The sequence below is a fragment of the Wickerhamomyces ciferrii genome, contig 00276 (genome assembly GCF_000313485.1).
Source record: "Wickerhamomyces ciferrii WGS project CAIF00000000 data, strain NRRL Y-1031 F-60-10, contig 00276, whole genome shotgun sequence".
Lineage (NCBI taxonomy): Eukaryota > Fungi > Ascomycota > Saccharomycetes > Phaffomycetales > Wickerhamomycetaceae > Hansenula > Hansenula ciferrii.
The window spans coordinates 1-24,101 of NW_011887464.1; the positions used below are offsets into that span (position 1 = coordinate 1).

At 29.5% G+C, this 24,101-nt stretch overlaps 13 protein-coding genes across 13 annotated transcripts; 8 read left to right on the forward strand and 5 right to left on the reverse strand.

Moving 5' to 3' along the window:
* Positions 1 to 426: 426 nt before the first annotated feature.
* Positions 427 to 912, forward strand: SKP1 (SCF ubiquitin ligase subunit SKP1; the record flags this gene model as incomplete). The annotated part of the gene is made up of 1 exon (XM_011272990.1): positions 427 to 912. The coding sequence occupies one exon, from the start codon at positions 427 to 429 to the stop codon at positions 910 to 912; it is 486 nt and encodes a 161-aa protein (XP_011271292.1).
* A 671-nt stretch (positions 913 to 1,583) lies between these two features.
* BN7_6432 (GRAM and VASt domain-containing protein) lies at positions 1,584 to 5,618 on the forward strand (the record flags this gene model as incomplete). Its single annotated transcript, XM_011272991.1, has 1 exon — positions 1,584 to 5,618. One exon carries the CDS (start codon positions 1,584 to 1,586, stop codon positions 5,616 to 5,618), a length of 4,035 nt encoding a protein of 1,344 aa, XP_011271293.1.
* A 495-nt stretch (positions 5,619 to 6,113) lies between these two features.
* Positions 6,114 to 6,716, forward strand: RRP17 (rRNA-processing protein RRP17; the record flags this gene model as incomplete). Its single annotated transcript, XM_011272992.1, has 1 exon — positions 6,114 to 6,716. The coding sequence occupies one exon, from the start codon at positions 6,114 to 6,116 to the stop codon at positions 6,714 to 6,716; it is 603 nt and encodes a 200-aa protein (XP_011271294.1).
* A 72-nt stretch (positions 6,717 to 6,788) lies between these two features.
* On the reverse strand, positions 6,789 to 7,919 carry ERD1 (Erd1p; the record flags this gene model as incomplete). Its single annotated transcript, XM_011272993.1, has 1 exon — positions 6,789 to 7,919. One exon carries the CDS (start codon positions 7,917 to 7,919, stop codon positions 6,789 to 6,791), a length of 1,131 nt encoding a protein of 376 aa, XP_011271295.1.
* Positions 7,920 to 8,438: 519 nt separating this feature from the next.
* On the reverse strand, positions 8,439 to 8,708 carry SAE3 (Sae3p; the record flags this gene model as incomplete). Its single annotated transcript, XM_011272994.1, has 1 exon — positions 8,439 to 8,708. One exon carries the CDS (start codon positions 8,706 to 8,708, stop codon positions 8,439 to 8,441), a length of 270 nt encoding a protein of 89 aa, XP_011271296.1.
* A 1,044-nt stretch (positions 8,709 to 9,752) lies between these two features.
* RAD30 (DNA-directed DNA polymerase eta) lies at positions 9,753 to 11,726 on the forward strand (the record flags this gene model as incomplete). The annotated part of the gene is made up of 1 exon (XM_011272995.1): positions 9,753 to 11,726. One exon carries the CDS (start codon positions 9,753 to 9,755, stop codon positions 11,724 to 11,726), a length of 1,974 nt encoding a protein of 657 aa, XP_011271297.1.
* A 1,676-nt stretch (positions 11,727 to 13,402) lies between these two features.
* On the forward strand, positions 13,403 to 14,296 carry BN7_6437 (uncharacterized protein; the record flags this gene model as incomplete). The annotated part of the gene is made up of 1 exon (XM_011272996.1): positions 13,403 to 14,296. One exon carries the CDS (start codon positions 13,403 to 13,405, stop codon positions 14,294 to 14,296), a length of 894 nt encoding a protein of 297 aa, XP_011271298.1.
* An 86-nt stretch (positions 14,297 to 14,382) lies between these two features.
* Positions 14,383 to 16,194, reverse strand: BN7_6438 (putative MFS-type transporter; the record flags this gene model as incomplete). The annotated part of the gene is made up of 1 exon (XM_011272997.1): positions 14,383 to 16,194. One exon carries the CDS (start codon positions 16,192 to 16,194, stop codon positions 14,383 to 14,385), a length of 1,812 nt encoding a protein of 603 aa, XP_011271299.1.
* Positions 16,195 to 17,572: 1,378 nt separating this feature from the next.
* BN7_6439 (uncharacterized protein) lies at positions 17,573 to 18,109 on the forward strand (the record flags this gene model as incomplete). The annotated part of the gene is made up of 1 exon (XM_011272998.1): positions 17,573 to 18,109. One exon carries the CDS (start codon positions 17,573 to 17,575, stop codon positions 18,107 to 18,109), a length of 537 nt encoding a protein of 178 aa, XP_011271300.1.
* A 492-nt stretch (positions 18,110 to 18,601) lies between these two features.
* Positions 18,602 to 20,641, forward strand: BN7_6440 (uncharacterized protein; the record flags this gene model as incomplete). The annotated part of the gene is made up of 1 exon (XM_011272999.1): positions 18,602 to 20,641. One exon carries the CDS (start codon positions 18,602 to 18,604, stop codon positions 20,639 to 20,641), a length of 2,040 nt encoding a protein of 679 aa, XP_011271301.1.
* A 246-nt stretch (positions 20,642 to 20,887) lies between these two features.
* BN7_6441 (uncharacterized protein) lies at positions 20,888 to 21,272 on the forward strand (the record flags this gene model as incomplete). The annotated part of the gene is made up of 2 exons (XM_011273000.1): positions 20,888 to 20,924; positions 20,986 to 21,272. The coding sequence occupies 2 exons, from the start codon at positions 20,888 to 20,890 to the stop codon at positions 21,270 to 21,272; spliced, it is 324 nt and encodes a 107-aa protein (XP_011271302.1).
* Positions 21,273 to 21,347: 75 nt separating this feature from the next.
* On the reverse strand, positions 21,348 to 22,148 carry IAH1 (isoamyl acetate-hydrolyzing esterase; the record flags this gene model as incomplete). The annotated part of the gene is made up of 2 exons (XM_011273001.1): positions 21,348 to 21,942; positions 22,018 to 22,148. 2 exons carry the CDS (start codon positions 22,146 to 22,148, stop codon positions 21,348 to 21,350), a joined length of 726 nt encoding a protein of 241 aa, XP_011271303.1.
* A 1,022-nt stretch (positions 22,149 to 23,170) lies between these two features.
* Positions 23,171 to 23,638, reverse strand: BN7_6443 (profilin; the record flags this gene model as incomplete). Its single annotated transcript, XM_011273002.1, has 2 exons — positions 23,171 to 23,538; positions 23,626 to 23,638. The coding sequence occupies 2 exons, from the start codon at positions 23,636 to 23,638 to the stop codon at positions 23,171 to 23,173; spliced, it is 381 nt and encodes a 126-aa protein (XP_011271304.1).
* Between the last annotated feature and the right edge of the window lie 463 nt (positions 23,639 to 24,101).

Consider the following 24,101-nt stretch of genomic DNA (forward strand, 5'->3'; position numbering starts at 1 on the left):
TCATCCGATATATATCGTGTCCTTACCACCTTTGATTTTAATTCGCGCTTTTTTTTCCTTGATTTTGTGTTCATTGAATAAAATAAAGTGATATAAAAATTCTGGTATTTGTATAATTTTGGTTTTATTTTTGATTCAATATATTTGAATTATATAACTTACAAGTTATTCAAATTAGAAATATAGTATGTTAATATCAGGTCTTATATTAAGCTATTGTCTTGTGAGGAATTGAACAAGGGGTTGAAGAGTTTGTTGTTTGTTTGTTAGTGGCGTCGAAAAGTTTATTTTATTGTTCATTAAGGGTGTGTCAATTCAGAAAAAATCCTTGAGTATTTAAATTACAATTCAATTCCTTTAAAAGATGATATCGTGTTTCATGATATAGTACTAACTAATTTGGACAGAATATAAATATTATTGAAAATGTCAGAAATTACACTTACTTCATCAGATAATGAATCATTTAAAGTTGAAAAAAAAATTGCCGAAAGATCAATTTTAATTAAAAATATGATTGGTGATTTAGCTGGTGATGATGATGATGGATTTGAAATTCCAATTCCAAATGTTCGTTCAACTGTTTTAAAAAAAGTTATAGAATGGGCTACACATCATAAAGATACAAGTTTCCCAGATGATGAAGATGAAGATTCAAGAAAATCTGCTCCAGTTGATGAATGGGATAAGGAATTTTTAAAAGTTGATCAAGAAATGTTATATGAAATCATCTTGGCTGCTAATTATTTAAACATTAGACCTTTATTAGATGCTGGTTGTAAAGTTGTTGCTGAAATGATTAGAGGTAAATCACCAGAAGAAATTCGTCGTACCTTTAACATTGTTAATGATTTTTCACCAGAAGAAGAAGAAGCTATTAAACGTGAAAATGAATGGGCTGAAGATCGTTAAGATTCACATTGACCCCGAATTAAATTAGGCTATTTTGAAGATTCTTGCTTTGTATATTAATATCAGGAATGATTATGAATTTACGTTTTTTATTGGTTATATTCATGTTATATGTAGTTACCAACAAATTAGAAGGGGGTTTCAAAAATAGGGGTACAGTACAATTAACGTCTTTATAATCAATGTATTCATGTATATAGCAAATTCTCAAGGGTTCTATTCAGGTACACTTTACATTCCAATTTCAGCCTTACCATCTCTATAATTAACAACTCAATTGATGTTTTCTAAAAGTAAATAGTCAATATTGATTTTCACAGCATAGCTCAGTTAAATATGCCATTACACTACATAGCTGGAAACCCTTTCAAATCCTCTGCAAAGTTCATCGAGAACCCCTTTTATCCAAACTCATCCATAGAATTATATATACCCAAACCAATTCTCACCTCTTCTTTCATTCACATTCTTTACCACTGACATTCTGAGTATACTCCAAATTCTTTACAACCCGTATCCGGAAAAACGTTAAAAATTCGGCCTAGTTTTAGTCAAAATTTACAGGCATTGCAAAACATCACCAACTAAAAAAAGTTTCATCAGAGCTGAACAGACGCTCAATCAAAGCACAAAAAGTCACAGGGCATCACAGGATCACAGGAGGAAGTTAGATGGGGTCCTTCAAGTTTGGGCGGCGCAAGCGCAGCGGGAGCAAGAGCAGCAAGAATAGCAGCTTGTATAATGACAAAGAATCTATTAATACCCCAAATTCCAAAGCTACTTCAACTAGAAGTGTTCCAACTCTTCACCAAATGAAAGACGTGTCTACAAAAGATAGTCCACTCAAGAATAAGAACAAGTCTCGCAGACTCAGCAGGCCTGGGCCGGACGTTGGAAACTATACTGAACCAATCTTGTCACCACGTTCAAATAGTGCAATGAATACGGAATCTCATTCTCAAGAAGATAATAACTATACCATGTCCAAAACACCACTAATGCCTGAAATAACTTCTATCAAATCACAAAGAACTTCGGGAGATCGTCCAAGATCTCTTTTTAGATCAAGAAGACATAAACATGGTGAATTGGATTCTGAAGGTGATGATGATCAGGACATTGCTAAATCACATACAACATACCAACAACAATTTCAACAACAACCAAGATTCAATCCACAAGAACCAGCTCTACTGAGCTTACCTTTGATCAAGACTGATTCATTACCAGTAACAGATGCTTCTTCACCTCCACATTCTGGTGTATCTTTGGGTAATTCATCATCTCATAATTTACCATTAGTTAATGAACCAATTGCAGAATCTTCACCAAATCAATTAAAAGTAAATACTAAACCCACCAATGGCGGTTCATCTAAGAAGAATTCATTTACAACATCTGAAATTGAAACACCAATTGAAGTTGAAGCTCATATGGCAAATACAGATTCTACATTAAAAACAAGTATATTAAATCAAGAAGCTAATAATAGTGGAATTTTTTCAAATTTTTTGTCTGCTGCTCATAATGCTGCTTCACATCTTGGAAATATAACATCTTCATCACATCCTGAAGAATTCAAATCACATCCACCAACTGAAAATGCTTCAAGCTCAAATAATAACAATAATAATAATGAAAATGGGAATGTAAATAGTACGAATAATGGTACTGGCAATGGTACTGGTACTTCATTTATGCAACATTTAGATTCTTTATTATTTTCACAATCAAAAAACAAATCAAGAGATAATTCTGCAGATCATTCAAATAATCCACAAACCCAAGATGAAGGTGATAATGATAATGATGATCGTTCCATAAGAAGTGGAACTCAATCAATTGCACATGATGTTGTATTCCAACCTATTAGGAAAAATGCTCTAAGTACAATGGGGAAAGGAGAATTAACATTAGAAGCATTAGGCTTTACAGATTCTGGATTGCATAATGATCGAACTTTAGGATCTCAACAAACTCAAGTACCTATGATTGCAGTTGATAATGCTGATGAAAAAAGAGTACAACATAGTAATTCCATTTCAGGAACTAGAGATCTTGCATCGGGTGTTCAAAATGAAGATTCAAATGGTGCTGCAATGTCTAAAGTTATGTCAGGACCAAGTGCTTTAGGAAGATCATCAACTCAATTATCAAATGGGAAATTAGGTGCTTCAACTTCAAATGCTAATATTAGTCGTGATTTGGGTTCTATTGATCCTAAAGCTCAAGATGAAAGTTTTGAAACAATGAGATCAGCATCACCAGTCTCAGCATTTAGAAGATCAATATCACCAATAAATTTGAAAATGTCAAAATCATCTGGTGCAATTCCAACTCAAGATTCATTAGCAGCTGCAGGAAGAAGAATGATGCATAGAAGAAGTGTAAGTTCTGTCACAGAAGATCATCCAAACAATAATAATAATAGCTTAAATCCAACTACTACATCACATTCAGTGGATACTGAAGTTAGTAGTCCATCTGGTACACCAATGTCTGCAAGTTTTTCTACAACTGATTTAAAAGATTATTCATATGCAAATCAAAAAAGAGATAAAGAATTTCATTCAATGTTTAAAAAAATCCCATCAAGTGAAAAACTATTAGATGATTATAGTTGTGCTTTACAAAGAGATATTTTAGTTCAAGGTAGAATGTATATTACTGAAAAACATATTTGTTTTAATGCAAATATTTTAGGTTGGACAACAAATATAAATATTCCAATTCAAGAAATTGTTCAATTAGAGAAAAAAAACACTGCAGGTCTTTTCCCTAATGGTATAATTATTCAAACATTACATCAAAAATATATATTTGCATCATTCTTAGTTAGAGATACAACATTTGATTTAATTACAAATATTTGGGTTAAATTAGTAAGGGGACCAACAGCTGGTAATGTTGATGTTCCTGTTGATTTTTCTCATTCAGATTCAGATTCAAATTATAATGGTGAAGATGGATATAGTTCAGATGATGATTATGATATTGATGATGATTCTTCAGATGAATTAGGTGGTGTTGAATTTGGTCCTTCAAAACATTCACCAACAGAATTTGAACATAAAGAAGTTAATGGAGAAACTAAAATCAAAGAAGATATAATTGAAGCACCATTAGGTAAAGTTTTCAATTCATTATTTGGTGATGATTCCAATTTTTTCAAATCAATTTTAGAAAGTCAAAAAAATAAAGAAATTTCTACAATTCCAAAATTCATTTCAAATCAAAGAAAATATACTTATGTTAAACCTTTAAATAGTCCTGTGGGTCCAAAGGAAACTAAATGTCATGTCTCTGAAACGATTGAGTTTAAAGATTTTAAATCTTATGTTCTCGTTACACAGACCACAAAGACACCAGATGTTCCCTCAGGTAATTCATTTTCAACAAATACTCAAATCTATTTATCATGGGGTCCTAAGAATTCAACCTCCATAACTGTTTTCACTTCAGTTCAATGGACTGCAAAGAGTTGGATTAAAGGTGCTGTTGAAAAAGGTTCAGTTGATGGTCAAAAAGAATCTATGAATATTCTTGTTGATGAATTAAAATCACGTTTTTCAAGCTTTAGTAATGATGATGATAATAGTTATTCTGATGGAAATGATGGTTCTTCTAGTTCATTACCAACTATTGGACCTTCAACTCATGAACCAACTGATAATGAATATAAGAAAAATTCAGGTGATACACAAATTGCTGATGAAATTTTCAATGCACCATTAGGTACAATTTATAGTATACTTTTCGGTGATGATTCATCATATTTAAAATCAATTATAGAAGCACAAAAAAATGTTGATATTTCATCAATCCCAAATTTTAGTAATGAAGGTGATAGTATTAAACAAAGAAATTATCAATATGTTAAACCATTAAATGGATCAATTGGACCAAAACAAACAAGATGTCTTATAACTGAAACTATTGATCATTTTGATATAAATAAATATATTCTTGTTACACAATCAACAAAAAATCCAGATGTCCCCTCGGGTAATAGTTTTACTGTTCAAACAAAATTTTATTTTTCATGGGGTTCAAATAATTCAACAAGATTATTAATTATTACATCTATAAATTGGACTGCAAAAAGTTGGATTAAAGGACCAATTGAAAAAGGTACAATAGATGGACAAAATGAATCTGTTGGTATATTGACTTCAGAATTGAAATCAATCCTTACAAATGCTAAATCTGGTAAGAAATCTAAGAAAAAAAATAAGAATAATAAATCAAGATCAAATACTTTAAAAGAACCTGATGATTCCGATTCCAAAACTTCCACTCAACAAGATCATGATCCATTAATGGATTTCTTGAATAGATTCCAATCACCATATATATTTGGTATTATGATTTTCCTTGTTATATTTTTATTCTTTATATTAAGAAAATCAGGAACACCATCATCAACATTAAACATTGATGGAATTCAAAAAATCATGATTGATGGACGTGAATATATGATTATGCCATCAGTAGAAGATTCATTGAAAAAGAATACATTAAGGGAACAAACAGAATATGAAGTTTGGAAATGGATTAATGAAAGAACAAAATCTTCAATAATAGAAAAAAATCATAAATATCAAGATTTAAATGAAATGGTTAATCTTGCTGAGAATCATTTGAAAATTTTAAAAGAACAAATATCAAGAGATGAAGCATCTGATGTACCTTCTGGTATACTTTGACTTTGAATATAAAATACTCATGAATAAATAATGATAGAATTTATTTAAATTGTAGTTCTTTATATGACCGTTGGATTACATAAGCCGGACTCAAAAAAAAAAAAAATATTTATGATGGAAAAAAAAACAATAATACTCAGATCATAAAAACTTTCTCGGGCTCTAATAATAATATACTATATAGTTCATTAATCATTAGTATAATAATGGCTAGACATAATAGAGAGATTCTTACTGGTGGTAAGAAGTATGCTCAAAACAAGGCCAAGAAGCATGCAGTTGAAGAAGTTTCATTTGATAAAGAATCAAGAAAGTGAGTTATAAGTAAACTGAAGTATTAAATATTTAGACTAATAATTTTTAAGTGAATATTTAACAGGGTTCCATAAAAGAAAATTAGAAAGACAAAAAAAAGCACAAGAGTTCCATAAAGAACAAGATAGATTAGCCAAGATTGAAGAACGTAAACAACAAAAATTAGAAAGACAAAAAGAAATGTCTGCACAATTAGAAAAATATGCTAAATCAATGAAAGAATTAAGTGGTCAATATGAATCATCTGATGAAGAAGAAGAAGATGAGGATTTAAGTGATGAATCTATTGATGAAGAACCTGAATCAAAGAAGAAACATGATCAAAAACAAAAACAAGTTAAAGTACAGAATGGTAAAAAGCATCAAGAGCAAGAAGATGATGAAGAAGATGAATTTGAAGAATGGAGTGGATTTGAAGAAGATAAAGAACCAAAGTCTAAAGGTATATTGAAAAGAATCTATGCAGCATCAAATCCAGATCATAATAATTCTAAAGATGAATCAGATGATGAAGGTACAACAGTAACGATTGAAAATATTGAATTAAATAATAATTTAGAAGAAATTGCAAAATTAAATTATGTTAATTTAACAAAATCTCAAGAAATTTTAGATAAAAGTATAGATCGTGCTAAGAAATATGCAGTTATTGCCGGAGCTGAAAAACCTAAAAAAAATTTAGCACAAAAGAAGAAGAAGTTTCGTTATTTAACTAAAACTGAACGTCGTGCAAATAATAGAAAGGCAATTGAAAGTAAAAAAAAATCAAGAAATAGAGATTAAGTGATTATGCATTGGTACTTTTTTGTATATAATATTATATTTAATTTTTAACTAGTGTAGCTGGGGTCTTTATTATTTCAATTCATTTAATTCAATATCTTTAATTGGATCTAAATTTATATAATCAACTTCTAATTTAATTAAAATCCAAATAAATCTTCTTAAAATTTCCAAGATTTCTAATGAAAAAATTCCAAATTCTGATGAAAATAATGAACTTATCCAAGAATAAAACCATGATGAATTCTCGGTGGCTGGTGAAAGAAATTTCCAAATCCATATGAATCTAAGTAAGAAATCAATGATTATGGCAAATCCATAGAAAACTTTATTATAAATAATTTTTGATCTTAAAAGATTTCTTAAATCAAATTTTAATAAATTTAAATTCCAATCATTATTAATATCCCAAATAAATGTATAACTTGAATTAATCAATGCAAGGAACACCCAAAATTTGGTTAATTGAATTTGATAAAATCTAATATAAACACCTAAAATCACAATAGGTAAATTTGTTGAATATTTGAAAAAATTTAATAAATGTAATTTATTTCTAAAATTTGATAATTTATATTCCCACAAACATTGTTTTAATCTTATAAAAGTTGGTATTAATCCTATAAGAGAATCTAACATTATTGATTCACCACATGTTCTTGATAAAGTTGGACCTGTTGATTTAGGTAAACAAGTCTTGTTATTAATTAAATGACATGAATAAATTGCTAAATCTATTAGGATTTTGGAATATGATGTTAAGGTATCACTTAATAAAATATCATTTGTTCTTAAATTTTGAGAAATTTTACCTCTTAGGATTCTATTGAAAGTTGAAATTAATCTTTTGGATCCATGATTATTTGGTTTTATCAATTGGAATGCAATGATTAAAATTATTAAAATTGGTAAAAAATCCCAAATTGTTATTGATTCAATATCCTTGTTATGTAAGAATTGTGAGATCAAATATGATATTATTGATATAAGTGATATATTAATACAAGTTTTTTCATGTCTTGTATATAATTCTTTTTGTTCTAAAATTGACGATGATAATTCATTAATTTTTAATAATTGAATTAAATTTATATTGTATTTAAATGAAATTTTCAATATAATTAACCATAACCATGAACCTAATAGTAATAATGATATTATTCTATATGGTAATGGAAGGATATTATCAAATGTATCAGACATTATGAATGTAACCACCACTTTGACTATAATTGATGTAATATTGAAACAATTCACGGTGAAATTTTAAAATTATTGTTGACATTTTTGAATTTTTTGATTTGAAACTTCGCGTAAAATTACTATTCAAATAAATTTAATACTAGTAATAAACTAAGATATTAAGATATTAATAGCTAATATTTTATTAGTATCATGTTGGTATTATATTAGTATTATATTATTCCTACAATAATCAAATATTAAATATTAAATTAAATATATTAAATGCAATTTGTATAGTCATGAAATGAAATTAAATGAATGTAATTAAATTATTATAGCATGGGTTCATAAGTCATTAAGATAGAATATCAAATAATAAGACGAAGTCTTGTTATTTGATGTTTTGATTGATTAGTTGTTTGATTCATTATCTGATTCTCTAGTTATTGATTACTTGAATAAAGAGACTCGTTTCACTCGTCTCTTCACTCGTCTCTTTAGTATTTATATGAGACTCGTTCACTTCGTTCACTCGTCTCATTTCTCATCCTTCTCAACCTCCATCTCCTTCAATATATCACTAATCTTCAACTGTCTTTGATCAGCAATCATTGTAATCAACCCCATAGCAACATCTTTTAATTCATTATATTTTTTCAATCCCAAAATATGAGATTTAACAATTTCTTCAGGATTTATTGAAGTTTGATGTTCTAATTCTAATATTAAATTATTTGATTCTTGTTGTAGTTGTTCTAGTTCTTTTGATTTGTTTTGTATTCTGTCTTGGATGGGCGTGTTGGGCATGGTGTGGATATTTATGGATTATATGGATGTGGTTATAGATATAGATTTATTAGTTGATGGTTGTTGTTGTTGGTAATGGTTGTAATATTTCTTTAAGAATGCTTTTTTCATGGAATTTTAAAAGATTTGCGCTAGGCAGGGTCGGGCTAGGCAGGAGTTAGACTGGTGTTAGGCAGACTAAGCAAGGGCTAGGCAGAGAGTACAAGGAGGGATAGGCAGAGACTCAGGCAGACAGCCAAACTCAAAAGGATAGACAGTGGATAGACAATCCATTAAGAGTAATACAAAAACAATGAAAACACAATCAAATAAAGGCTATAAGAACAACAATCTATGGTACACTAACTAGAATCAATCTACAATATAATATACTAATAATCACATCTATTCTATGTCTATACAACGCTTCAGAATTGCTTTCGCTTCTTTCTTTAATCATTAATATTTCATGATTAGCATGGAATTATATCATCATTAGCGTATAATCAATAATACTCATCAATTCATCTGTATTATAGTTAGTATTAATACTCAAGAGTGAATACACCACAGCACACTTTGATCAGAATTTTCAGTGTTTGGCTTGAATCGAATCGATCATAATTTAACGATAATCTGTTTGGGGCGACAACTTGTCATCATAAAAGTGTGTTTTGTTGGTGGTTATAATGGTATAACTTACTATTTGAACTCAAAATAATGGAGTGATGAGATGGTTCTGATAGATTATGACAATGACAATGATTATCACTATCACTATTCCAATAGTTGATAGTTGATGAATAACATTATCAATATATCAATAGTTGATACTATAAATAATCAATAGTCAATTATCCATAGTTATTCATTTCTTCATTTCTTTGTTGTTGTTGATGGTTTTTGTTTAAATTTCAATTGAACGAAAAAAAATTTTAAATAAAATTTATACTTAAACTCAACTGGTGTTTGGATGTTTATTTAATACCCAGTATAATTACTACAAATACAATTATATTAGGGCATTATCAATATACATTATATACATTACATATCAATGATCAAATGACTGATTCTAAAATAACCAAGCTAACATACATACAACCACCTCATACAACACATTCAAATTTCAAAATAAAAGATTTATTACAATTAAACAATATAGATAAAGCTTATTCATCTCCATTATCAGTAATTGCTCATATTGATGTTAATGCATTTTTTGCTCAAGTTGAACAAATAAGACTGGGATTATCAACTGAAGATGCAGTAGTATGTGTCCAATGGTCATCATTAATAGCTGTTTCTTATAAGGCAAGAGAATATGGTATAACAAGGATGGATACTTTGGAAAATGCAAAATTAAAATGTCCAATATTAAAAGCTATACATACTGCTGTTTTCCGTAAAGGTGAAAATTTTTGGAGATATCATGATGATGATAATGAGTTCCCAAGTCCTATTGATCATAAAGTTAGTTTGGATCCTTATAGAAGAGAATCAAGGAAAATTTTAAAAATTTTTAAATCAATTGTTGATCTTGTGGAAAAGGCAAGTGTTGATGAAAGTTTTATGGATTTAGGTAGATTAGTTATTAAGCGGGTATTTGAAATGATTCCAGATTTACAAAAACAAATTGAAAATTTAGATAGTGATGGGTTTTTACCTTTAATACCTGATGGATTCACTTTAGAAGTTACTGGTGATGTTATAACAAATGAATTTGATTCAACATCTCTAATAATAAAAGATTGGGATGATTTATTAATGATTATAGGAGGTCAAATAACAAATGAAATTCGTCTCCAAGTACAAAAAGAATTAGGATATACCCTTTCAGCTGGTGTTGGAAGAGTTAAAACAATTGCAAAATTAGCTTCTGGATTCAGGAAACCTGATAATCAAACAATAGTTCGAAATAATTCAATTAATAATTTTCTTAAAAATTTTGATTTTACAGATTTTTGGTCAATGGGTGGTAAAACTGGTGAATTTATTAAAATGAAATTATCACCTCCCCTTGAGGATTCAATTGCATTTATAAGAAATAATTATGATTTAAATGAATTACAAGATTACTTGGAGGATAAAGAATTAGCATCAAAACTTTATCAACTAATCCGTGGGGAATATATGCAATCACTTTCATCACGAATAATCCTTAAATCAATGAATTCAAATAAAAATATAAGATTTAAATCTGTTAAATCCTTGGGGGATTCAATCCAATGGATAAAAGTATTTTCCGCAGATTTATATCAAAGATTAATCGAAACAAATGATGAAAATGGCTACAAAACCAGACCAAAAACAATATCAATCCATTTCCGTTCAATAAATAATTTTAATCAACCTCATTCAAAACAAAGTTCATTACCTTTAGTACCAATAGATGAATTAGAATCTGTATTATTTCAATATGGTGTTAATTTGTTAAAATTAAGTGAATCTCAATGGGGTAAGATTTACCCATTACAAAATATAAGTATGACTATATCAAATTTTGAAAGTAATGAAGGTTCTGGATTAGATGGGAATATAATGGGATTTGTTAAAAAGGGGAATGTTGATGATTTTTTTAATAAAGAAAGGGAAAAGGGTGTGAAGGAGGTTAAAGTGGTGAAGGAGAAGGAGAAGGATGTTAAGAAGGAGAATAAATTTGAGATTTCGCAGATGTTTAAACAAAAGGATGTTAATAAAGATAATGCAAATGATAAGAGTAATAAATCAATTACAAAACAAGATAATAATAATAATAAAGATGAAGTATCAAATGATATTATATCAAATTATGAACCTTTATCAAATGGATTATTTAAATGTTTAAAATGTAAAGATCAATCAATATTAGATTTATTAGAACATGATGATTTCCATTATGCAATTGAATTAAATAAAAAATTTAATGGTGTTGAAGATAATACAAAAAGTTATGGTGAAGAAAGATTAGCTAAAAGAAAAGTAAATGATCATGGTAAAAAATCAAATAAAAAGAATAAATTTAAAATTGATAAATCTCAATCAAAATTACCATTTTAATGTGTTTACGATTAGTTATTTATTTATTTAATTAAAAATATTTATTATAATATATACCCAATCCTATATAATTCAAAAAGACATTATTCATGGAATTAATATATATATTATATAAAGTGACATTAATATCTTTTCTTCATAAACTTCATAATTCATAAAACATTTATTGGTCACTTCTTTTTTGCAAAACCTATATAAAATCAAAAATTAAAAAACCAATAAGAACCCAAGTAAACCAAGTATAAAACTAAAACCAATTAAAAACTTAATGCAAATGATAAATAACATAATCAACTTTTTGAAAAAATTGATATAATAAATAAAATATGGATAACCATAACCATATAACCATCGGGTATAAGAACGGCACCCCTTATAATGCAAACCAAACAAACAACAAGAGCTTATAACTTATAACTATTAATCCTTAGACTTATTTAATTTCTTTCTTGCTAATCTTGAAGCATATTTATTAGTCGCTAAATGATGAGGATTTGATGCTAATTTTTTTGAAACAATAAAATCTGATGCAATTAAAAAAACGGGACATAATACCCAAAATCCTCCTGCTGATGAATCCTTCATTGTGATAAATGTGATATATGTGATAAAATCTGATATTAGGGTATTGATGAAGCACTAGATTATGTACTTTTTGATATATTTGATATATTTGATAGGAAAAATTATCTATATTAAGTTAAAAAATTGTTGTTTGAGTTTATTATACTTTTTTTTTTTTGCTTTTGCTTTTACCAAGCAAACAATTTTTAATTTTCACAAAAAGCGCGTGGGTTCGGAAATTTTCGGTTAACAGAGAACAGAAGCCGGGATTTTAAGGGAATACACGAAATTTGATGACAGAAGGTATAAACTTTTTAAGGGTTTTAAAGTGGTTTTAAGAGGGTTTTGTTTGGTGGAGTTGGTGATAATGGAAGGATATGAATGGGTTGATGGTTGTAAGTGGGTTTGATATTGATTCTTCATTTTTGATGGGGTTCAAGGGTGTCAATGTACCAGTGATGGTCTTAAGATGCGTTTATATCCGTTATATTAATTGGTTCATTGATTCTATTCAAGAGTAATTGTGTGAGCTTTGAGTAGTAGCTTAAAAGTATTCACTAACACATAGTTCAGCTTCCTTCTCTCAGGATCCAGTACTATCCATGGAACTTGGGGTTTGGGGGTTATTAACGCATCAAATCCAAGGCCTTTATACATGCTCAAACTGTGCGTGATTAAAGGTGAAAATTTTTCCATAACATTTGAACTGCAGCCAACTATGCGTATCATTATTCCTGTAAGCTAAACAAGAACTCATTTTAGTTTGAAATCATAGTACCATGGCACCCTGGTCAGGTATTGAATGTTGATGTGTGACTTCACCATGATCTTCGTTGTCAAAAACTTAGATCGTTATTGTTTGACTGACCGTTGTGCGATAATATGCATAATACATTATACTTATACGAAAAAAAATTATTATGTATGTTTACTGAAAGGACCCTATCACCGTTGAGAAATAAACATAGAGCTACAATTCTGGTACCATTATGCTGCATCTTTTAAGATGTGTACCACACTTTATAAAACACTATAAAGTGGTTATCAGATCCTGATTATTGAAAATCATTCAAAGCTCCAGTGCTCAATTATATCTATCTGTCCCATTCAAAATGGTTAATATCATTCCAATCGTTTCGTTAGCAGCAACAGCGCTACCATTAGTTCAATGTATCACTTATTATCAGCCAGTCTTCAATCCATCTGAATTAGATTTCACTTATGGTCAAATTTTTGAGATAGAAACAAATGTTAATACTTCTAATTCATCATTAACACAAGCAAAACCTCCAATCAATGATCTTGATTATGCTCAACTTTCAATTCATTATGATTCTTCAAATTATTCTAATTTCACAAGTAATGGAACAAACTCTTTGAATGACTATCTTAGTGATGAATCAAACAAAATCGTTGGTGTTTTACAATTATATTCAAACGGGAATTTCTATACAAAAAATGGTACTGATTTTGCTTTAGCAAGTTATAATGAAACAACTTTATTTGATTTAACAAATCCTTTGAAGTTACTTCTTGAAAATGGACAATATGAAAATTTAAACTCAAATGGTTCTACTATCTTTGTTGATATTCAAAGAGGTTACAGTGGTGCTTTTGATATTGATGATGATGAAAATCGTGCAAAAATCACAACAGATTTAAAGTCAATTAAATTATTCAATGTTACAATTAATGGAGAAATTAAACAAAATTTAAAAGCTGAAGGATTAATAATTCGTCAATATAAATCATACAACACAAATTTCAAATCTGATGATACAACTATTGAAACTTATTCATTTGAATTAGATGCTATTTTATTTGATACAAAATCTGATTTTAAAAATAGACATATAGAAGTTATTGATTCATACAATTGGACTAATTCATCACCAATTGAATCAAATAAAGCAGAAAAGTCCAGTGATGCTGTACAATTGGTTAAACCAAGTTTTATGGCTTCATTTTTGGTAATCTTGGGATTTGTCTTAGCTTTACTTGTTTAGCATATTGAGAAAACTACAAATATCTTTTAAAACATTTTTGAATATTAATTGATTAAATAAATATATATAAATATAATGAAAGCCTTTCATACTTTCTCTTCACCTTTTATATTATCATTTTGTTCAAATTTTTGTTCATCTTCAACTTTTTGCTCATTTTTTGTTGATAGACCTTTATCTTTAATAAACCATGAAACAATAAATGCAACACCAATGATTGGTGCCCAAAATGTGAAAACATCTTTACAACATTGCATATAAATATCTCTAATATATTCATGTTGTTCATTGGTTATAGAAATATGACTTAAATCAATTTTGGAATAAACATGTTCAGCCAGATATTGTTTCAATTGTAAATTATCTTGTTGATTAATAAAATCATCGTTTTTCAATGATTTAGTAAAACTTGTGGCAAATATTAATGAACTAAAACCTAAACCCAATGATCCACCAAAAGATCTAAGTGTATTTCTTGTTGATATAACAACAGCTCTATCTTGAGATCTTGAATGAGCTAAAGCAGCAACCAAAGTATTTTGAAATGTCATACCTTGACCTATCCCATAAAATACCATTAAAAAGCAAACACCAACAAGACTTGTATTTTTATCTATGGCACCAGCCCAAACACCTAATGTTAAAGTCCAAAGTCCAAATCCAGTCCATAAAACTGGATTGTATTGATTAGTTGACGAAACTATTCTTCCTGAAATTGCAGAAAAAGTTGAATGTGGACCAATAATACATAAGAAATAGCATGCAGTTATTAAAACTGATTTATTTCTAACAATTTCAAAATAATATGCCAAATAATAAAGTAATGGACTAAATACAACACCAAGACAGAAACTTTGGATAAAAATTAATGCTAATGATGTTGATCTGAAAACTTTGAATGGTACAAGAGGTAATTTGGCAAATTTTGTCTCTATGATACCAAATACAATAAAACATACCCCACCAATAACAAACATTATAATAATTTTGGGTTCATTCCAATCATATGTCAAACCACCACCATTTATTGGTATCAAAACTAATATAAGTCCCAATGATCCGAAAACCCAACCAACATAATCAATATTTTTTAATTTTTCTTTCATACTTATATTTGTTTTAGAATTTGGTAAAAAAATTATAATAATTGAAGAACTTGCAGTTACTAATGCAAATAATGTAAAGAAATAATTTCTCCAATAATTATGTTGAACAAAAGCTGAAGATAATAATGGACCTACCCCATTACCCAAGCCGATAAAAGCAGTTAAATAACCTTGATATTTCCCTCTTTCAGCAATAGTAACATGATCACTCATAACAACCATAACAAGAGACATAACACTCCCATTTGCAATACCACACATTGCTCTAAATATGAAAAATTGAACACTTGTTTGTGCTAACCCACATGCAAGATCGAATATACCAAGCATTAAAATCATGAAAACTAAAACATTTTTACGACCAAAAATATCTGCAAATCTACCAACTAGTAATTGGAAGCAACAATTTGCAATCAATTGTGAAGTACCTGCCCAACTTATTGTTAGTTGAGCATCCAAATCATTAGCGATGTAAGGAAGCACGACTGATATACCATTTTGATCAATAAATGCAAACATAAGTGACATTGACATGGCACATAAAACAATTCTTAACTTGGCTGGGCTTAAAATATTATTATGTGAATCACCAAGTTTTTTACTTAATGAATTGTTTGTAATTTGTTTGATGATTGGTATGGATTTTTGATCATCATTCTTTGTTGATTGTCTTGTGATGTCTCTTTCATTATCAACACTATTTGTTCTTGTCTTTCCAATAGCAACGGGATCTTCAGCAACGATATCTTCATCAGAATCAATACTTTTTCTTTCTTGTTGATCACCAGACATAATATATTAAATTATACTTGATCTTTCCAGTGAATAATTTTTTTTATTCACTTTCACTTCAAGATTTCAGCCACATATAGGGATCATCAAACGTTTAAATACAGAAACCATCTATCACTGGTTAACTCCTTCAAGTATCGTTTGTCTAGCTCTATTTCATCTTTTGTAGTAATCTCCATTCTCCAACAGTGAAAAATTTCAAATGCGAGAGCGGTGATTCCTAATTTGGAAGTACCTCCGAATAGCATAGTTAAAGAGATGAGTATGATGATATATCATGGAAATTCGAGTCCGAATAAATAATTGAAAAATGTTTTTTAATTAGATTTTTCATAAAAGATGACTAACTTTAATGGATATAAACTGGTGTTACTATTAGAAAGGTACATTTGGGGTTTAAATGGTCTAGATGATTGTTTTATTCGGAGCCTGTCGAAGGTCAAATTTGTAACTACATTGAAGATTGAAGATGCGAATTAATCATCATTTGAAATTTATTGCCTACTCGAATGTAGAAAGTTGATTAATAAAAATGATGTTCCAAGATTCAAGTTTTGTTTATTGTGGATTTTGTAGTAATCGTAATCACCATTTATACAAAATTAATACTGCATTAGCTTATGACTTATATCTATGCAGCTGGTGGATTTGAAGAAAAGCTAAATAACCAACAGTGCTTTTCTCTTGAAAGTTCGATTATTAAGATGGATTTTAAGCAATAATTTGAATAATCTAACTATTAGATAATTCATCTATGTAATTATAGATGATTTCTTTAAACAGCTTTTATATGAAACTTTTGTGTCAGAAGTTTAAGTAATTTCATGCGCTTCGGAAATCCAGCGAAAACTTCAATAACGTCTAAAGCAATCATTCCTCTATAAAATACACATCAAAATATTTCAATAAATTGGAAATTTTCTATTTAATATAGCTAGATACTTTATTTTGTCAAAAGCGTGAAAAAAAATTTCAACTATTTTTAAGATCCCAAAATTTCAACATAAAATTAAAATATGGTGGTCAATAAAATTTATGAAAATTTTTGAATTTGAAAACTAACTTGCCACAAAATCGTTAAATTACATATCTGGTATAATATAGTAATTGATTCATACCAAATCTTTTAGCTATAGATTTCTAAAAATACCTTTGAGCTTCATTTAATGTATATTGTTATATATTCCAAATTCGGCCCGCGGCAACACCGCGAAGATGTTCTGTATTTTCAATTTCCCGCGATCAATTTCAAAAAATGCTCATAATCGTAAGGAGAAAAACACAGTATTTTGATTTTATTCTCAACTTCCCAATATCGAAATCTATTCTCAGATCCAGTTGAAAGTAAGGCAAGTCAATCTAGCTGATCTTTGATAACATGTTGAGATTCAACAGATTTTCCCTGAGATCGGGTGCGTTGGCCACCAGGCAAATAAGAACTTTTTCACAATACAAACCATTAAGAAGTGGAGACAAGCATAGTGAACATGGGCATGAGCATGAACATGATCATGATCATCATGACCATGGTGAAGAAGTCATTACTGAAGCTGAGGGTATTTCAAACGGTCCATATACCTTTGCTTTTGGTGTTGGTGCTGTATTGTTTACAGGATACTATGTTTTTAATGAGAAATTTAAATCTCAAAGCGGTTATTCATTAACTTCAAATGTTTTACAGCCAGTAACTTCAGAAAAGGAAATTATTGATTCGAATAAGGTCCATGAAGATGGTGTGAAAAAGCTCGTTGCTGAGAAGGAAGCTCTTACTTTACCACCACCAGAGAAATTGTTCATGGACTATAATTCTGTACGCGGTGTTCCAAGAGGTTCTCCAACCAACTATATACCTGGATTATCCATAGATGTTGATAATATTGCACCAAGAAGAAAACCAAAAAGTATTTTCGACTGATATTGATGGATCTGGTCGATATATCTTGTTATTCATTCACATTTATTTATTAAAATTATTTATTATGTGGTCTCAATTGACCTCTTATTTATTGATTATTTATTATTATTTATTATTATTTAACAACAATACACGTAAAATTATATTTTATCCCATGGGTAGTCTGATTTCATGTTGCTAATCATGAGAAGTTTTCAGGTTTATTTAGTTAATTTGGATCATTTAGGTTGAATCAACATTTAGTTTTTCATAATCGGGTTTACACAAAACCATAGATGTACATTGAGAAGTGCAGTTCATCACGAGAATAAAAAAGAAAACGAAGATCTGAAAAGCACAAGATATATTATGAAAGCTGAAAAAAATTGCTACAGAAGATAGGATCCAAAAATATATATATAAGGATCATTCAGCTGAATTTTGCTAACCATTTTTTTTTTTTTGCTTTCTCAGAGTGCTATGGTAATATTTTCCATCAAGAGTTTAATTTAAATGACTATTGAAGAACAATCAAAGATCCATAAACCATTTGAGTTTACACATCCCAACAGTGGAATCAATAGATCACTGTTTCTGAATGCTGACCAGTCAAATCACCATTTGCAATCTATCAATACCATCACTGATGAAGAAAGTATTGAATTTTCTTTTGACGAGTTCAAACATACTTTACCATTAACAGACACCAATATTGATACCAATGATCGTTATACTTTTGAAAAATTAGAGGAATCTTCAAGCAGTTCAAATGAAAATGAAATTGAATCTTCATGTCAATCAACTGAATCACACATGTTATCTGTTGCTATGTCAAATGCTAAAGCTCAAGCTGTTCCATCTCCAATGTTTACCGAGCAATTTAGTGTTCTTGAAGAAGGTGGTGCTAATGGACAAGACAAAGATGTCAAGAAGAAAAATGCTCCAATTGAAGTGGATAATTCAGATGTACTGAGTTTGATTTCTAGTACTACGGTTTCAAACTTTTTGAATTTTGAAAAATTGACTGTTGAATCAAATATTTCATCTGCTATTAAAAATGCTGATGATCATAAAATTGATGATTTGAAAATTCCAAAAATTGTTATTACTCCAATGGATGTCAAATTGAATCAAAAGTCTGTTGTGGATAATGTTAAAGTTGGTTCCTCTAAAGTTTTTGAAAATGAAGGTATCTCATCTAAATCAAGTTTAGTTATTGAAAAGCCTAAACCAAAGAATGAAGTTATGGATGTCAAGGCTACAACTGCTAAATCCAAAGGTTTTGCTCAATTATTGTTTCTGTCGCTGATTCAAATTTATAGATCAACCAATTCTAAGAAGCTTAGTGGAAATGCTTTGGCTAAACAAGATGCTGAAGTGCAGTTGAGCTATGCTGCTAAACTCCAATTATCTTTTGTTTCAAATGTTTTGTCTTTATTTAAGGAAAAGAAAACTCTAGATGAGTACAAAAAGCTGAATATTCAATTGTACAAAACGTTATCTACTGTTGTATTCATAAATCAAAAATTGTATTTCAATACTGCATATAGAGGTGATTTGATTCCTTTTTATAACTTTTCATTTAGAGAATGGAGATTACTTGAATTCACTAGTATGAGAGGTACAAGATTAATTGATATTATTAAAGGTGATGGATGGTCTTCTCACTGGGTACCAAGTTCCATTGATTTCCAAATTTTCACTAAAGGTTCAGGTCGTCATTGGACAAGAGAATTGTTTAAACCAATAATTATGTTTCCAAGATTAGATAAACTTCTGATTTCACAAGATCCTGATACATTATTGAATCATTTCGGTCCATTATTGAGTATTATTCCTGAAACAAGAGATGAAATTGCCAAATTTAAATTGAAAAATGGCTCACCAGTTATTATTCAAGATATTTTAGAAGGTAAGCCTTTAAGTCATAGAAAGAGATTATCCAAGCCACTTTTAAAACTTGTTGAAACTCATGTTTATGGTCATTATAAAGCTATCCAAATCAAGAATTCTGAAATTAGAAGAATTGAAGGAGCTATTCATGAAAGCTTCAATCAAGTCGTTGATGCTGCTGTTCAAGGTTATATTGAAGCTTTCAACTTTATTGATTGTTATGATTCATTAGATAAACATTCAACATCAGAAATCTATGTTAAAATTTATGATTTTTACAAGAATTGTCCAGTTGTTGATCTTGGTAATTTCTTCTTACAAGCCGTTGGTACACCAACTTTAAACGAAGTTGTTTTCAAGCGTAAAATGTGTGGTGACGAAAGTTTGAAGATTATGGAATTTATCATTGATCGTAATTATATGAAGACAGATTCACTGACTTTAGGTTATTTAAGATTGATGGTTGCATATATCCAATCACCATATATGACCAAGTATATATTGAGAAAATTATTATTTTGGGCTGATAATGTCAAGATGGATAAATTAACTTATGCTAGAGAATATACTTGGTTTAAGAGTGATCCAGAGGATTTTGAAACTAAAATTGTACTTTCAATCAGAGATCAAGCTGTTGCCCATTTTAAATCTAAACAATAAAAAGCTATTTAGATTTTCCTTTTATAGAATTTAGTTATATTGTCATTTGTTTTGTGTTTTGGATTAGTTAATTCGTAATATAACTTTGTTATTATGTTTACTAAGCGTGTCAGTGTATGCTTAGTCATAGGCCCGCGATTTCATTGTATTATTACACTTGAAAATAAGAATCAAAGTGAACAGTTTTATAAAGGTTGTTCATTCTGATCAATGTTAAAAGCTGTTAGATCTAAAAATATTTCCAAGATGGTTGAATGGTTAGTTGTTGTTTATGATAAACCAGGTACTGTAAGTCAATTGTGTCGCTCTTATATAATTATCTCGGAAGTTGGTAATACTAACAGTTTTTAAACCCCAGGATAGAGGTCAATTTCGTCCTCAACATTTAGCTGCAATTCCTGCCCAAGTTGAATCAGGTAAAGTTACCAATGTTGGTGCAATTTTCCATGAAATTCCAGAAGATGATAAACCAAAGAAATTTGCAGGCTCCTCATTAAACGTTGTTGCAAACTCAAGAGAAGAAGTTATTGAAATTTTAAATCAAGATATCTTTGCTAAAGAAGGTATTTGGGATGTTGAAAATGCTTTGATTTATCCATATGGTGTTGCGAAACGTGTTGCTAAAGATTAACAACTAGTTTACAAATTATAATATTAAGAATATGACATGAATTATATAAAAAATAATGATACAAAATGTACTGTTCTAATTAAATCCACCAGATGTAGCAAGATCTCTCCAATATGGTAAGATATATGGTAAGTTTTCTGGATGATACTCAGGATACCATTCTTTAATCAATCTTAACAATTCATCAAATAATAATCTATAACCTTCCCCAGTATAATGAACACCATCTAATAATAGATCATGCCAATCACCTTCATAATTATCAAAAATTGAATATAAATCAACAAATGGCACTTGTTCTCTAGCTGCTAATTCTTTTGTAGCTTCTGAATATCTTTTATTATTTTCATTTGTTCTTCTAATCCCTAAGACATTAATATCTTCTTGTCTTGATGGTTCCCATTTATCACCATCATATTTACCGACACCAATAATTATTGGTTTAATACCATTAGCTTTGAAAGTATCTATAAAATGTTTAATATTTTCCAAAAATTTAGGTAATTCAACTTTTTGTGGTCCACCAAGTACAGAATCATTTGTACCAAAGAAAATTGTACCTAATAAAATCCTTGAATCTGGTTTATTTTCATGTTGAATGATTTTTTCTAAGAAATGTTTAGCCCATTCTGAAGTATAACCAGCATAGCCTCTTTGAATGATATCTAATCTTCTTGTATAAGCTTCATTTGGTTAGTATATATTGATATTGATAAGCTTTAAATTGATGATTAATGATTAATACTCACCATTTTGTAAAGCTGCACCGAATCCGAATTGAACATGTTGATAACCCAAGGGATAAGGATTGTAGGAGAATTCAGTGATTGAGTCACCAAATATGAGAAATCTGTTATATTGTAATTCTGTAGACATTCTTAAGTATGGAAGATAATCCTTTATCGTGGAAGTTACCGGCTATTAAAGTGCTTTTCAAAATCCCCGAATAAATTATATGGCTTATAAAATATTGTGTATTGCGAATTTCGTTTAGTTAACGTTAAACTTGAATTATTCACTTTTTTATAACAGTTTTGTTTTGTTGAAGATTTGAAAGCGTTGATGGTGTTTAGAATACATCATTTCACTATGAATGGAAGGTTCTAGTGGTTTGGAAAGTGGCGACGTATGAAATAGTGAGATCACAGGGCTTTGGTGGTAAGCTCTTACTTAAGAACGGACAAATCATGTGCGGTTTTGCTTGAAAGAGCAAAGTACCTTGAAGTGATTCTTAAATGTATTTGTAGTGTATTAATGAGTGTAAGCTTGAAGAAGGAATACCACCTTCCTCTGCACAGCTCTTTAATTATGATCTTAGTTGTTTCGGATAAATTTCACTATTATACTGTATTCGGGAATCTACCTTTATGTGTCAAAATTGTTGGACACTTTTCAATAATCTGATCAAAATACTTCTTTGATCTACGGATATTGATGATATTCTGCTTAAGCTCAAACTATCATGTGCTAATTAATTGATGTCTTGTGACTTCTAGTTTGTTCAGATCATGAGTTTATTAGTTTGTCGACAGATTTTGCATCTTGATGTGATACAACGTTGCAACGGTGCAACCAAATCGATCGAGAATGTGTATCAAAATTGAATTTTGCAGAGAACTTGATACAGACTTAATTACTTGAACTTGATTAAAAGTATTAGCAAAACTACTTATAAGTGCTTTCTAGTTCAGATTGATTAACAAAAATAGCAACTACATTTGATCTCTAATTCATTAATGTAAAATTAAAATTAAAAGGGTATACGAACAATCCTTAATAACAGCCTATTCTGATCAACACAGATTGTGAAAGCCCTATGTAAAGATGATGAAACTTAAATATGATATTCATGTTTTGTAATTGATTGATATTGATTTTCTATATTCCAATTGATTAATCTAAAAATTAACACTAATTAAATAATCAGCTAATTTTTCAACAATAGTAGTAGCTTCACCAGCTTGAACACCAGCAGGATAGTGAGCAACCAAGATGGTTTGTTTAGTTCTTACTGTAACAACACCTTCAGCTTCATGTTTACCATAAATACTACGATCATCAGCTCTAATAACAAAATATTTTTGACCTTGTAAATGTAAACCACCAGCTTGTAAACCTGATGGATCATCATAACCAGCAGCTAATGATTTAATTTCTTGATCAGCAAAAGTGAAGTTGTTTGATTGAGCCCAAACACTATCACCAGCTCTTGAATAAAGAGCAGCCTTGTCAATCTTACCAGAAGCGACCAAGTTATCTGTATATGCTATTAACCAAAGGGGGTCTTGTTAGTTATTGATCCCAATTGAATTGCCAAAAATTACCAATCTCATTCAAACATCAATTAACTTACCTTGCCAGGACATTGCTAATGTATATATAAATCAATAAAAAATCTAAAGTTCTAAAACCCTTCAATGTTCTTATTTGAAATTTAATGAAAAGAGAATGTTAGCTATGAACAATATTGGATTTTTGCCTTTTGAACAGAATCGATGTGTTTACTCATCGGGTAACCTTGGTTTGGGGCCACAGACACATAACCATGGTAACTTTTAAAGATTTTGGCCTCGAAAAGAAAATTGATTAGTGTTTGAGTAAAGTGGTAGGTGATTATTACGTTCAAAGTTATGTTATCTTACGGGATTCAGCATTTCAATTTTTGGTTCAGCTTTAGTTGTATTATGCAGTACGTGGAAGCTAATTTCCTAGTTGAACACCGAACCTAAAAGTACTAAAATTACTTCAGGGAATTATGTTGGCAGCTCTACATAGTAATGATTGAATTACGATCTGTGATAATCTAACTGATTGATATTGAATTTTGGT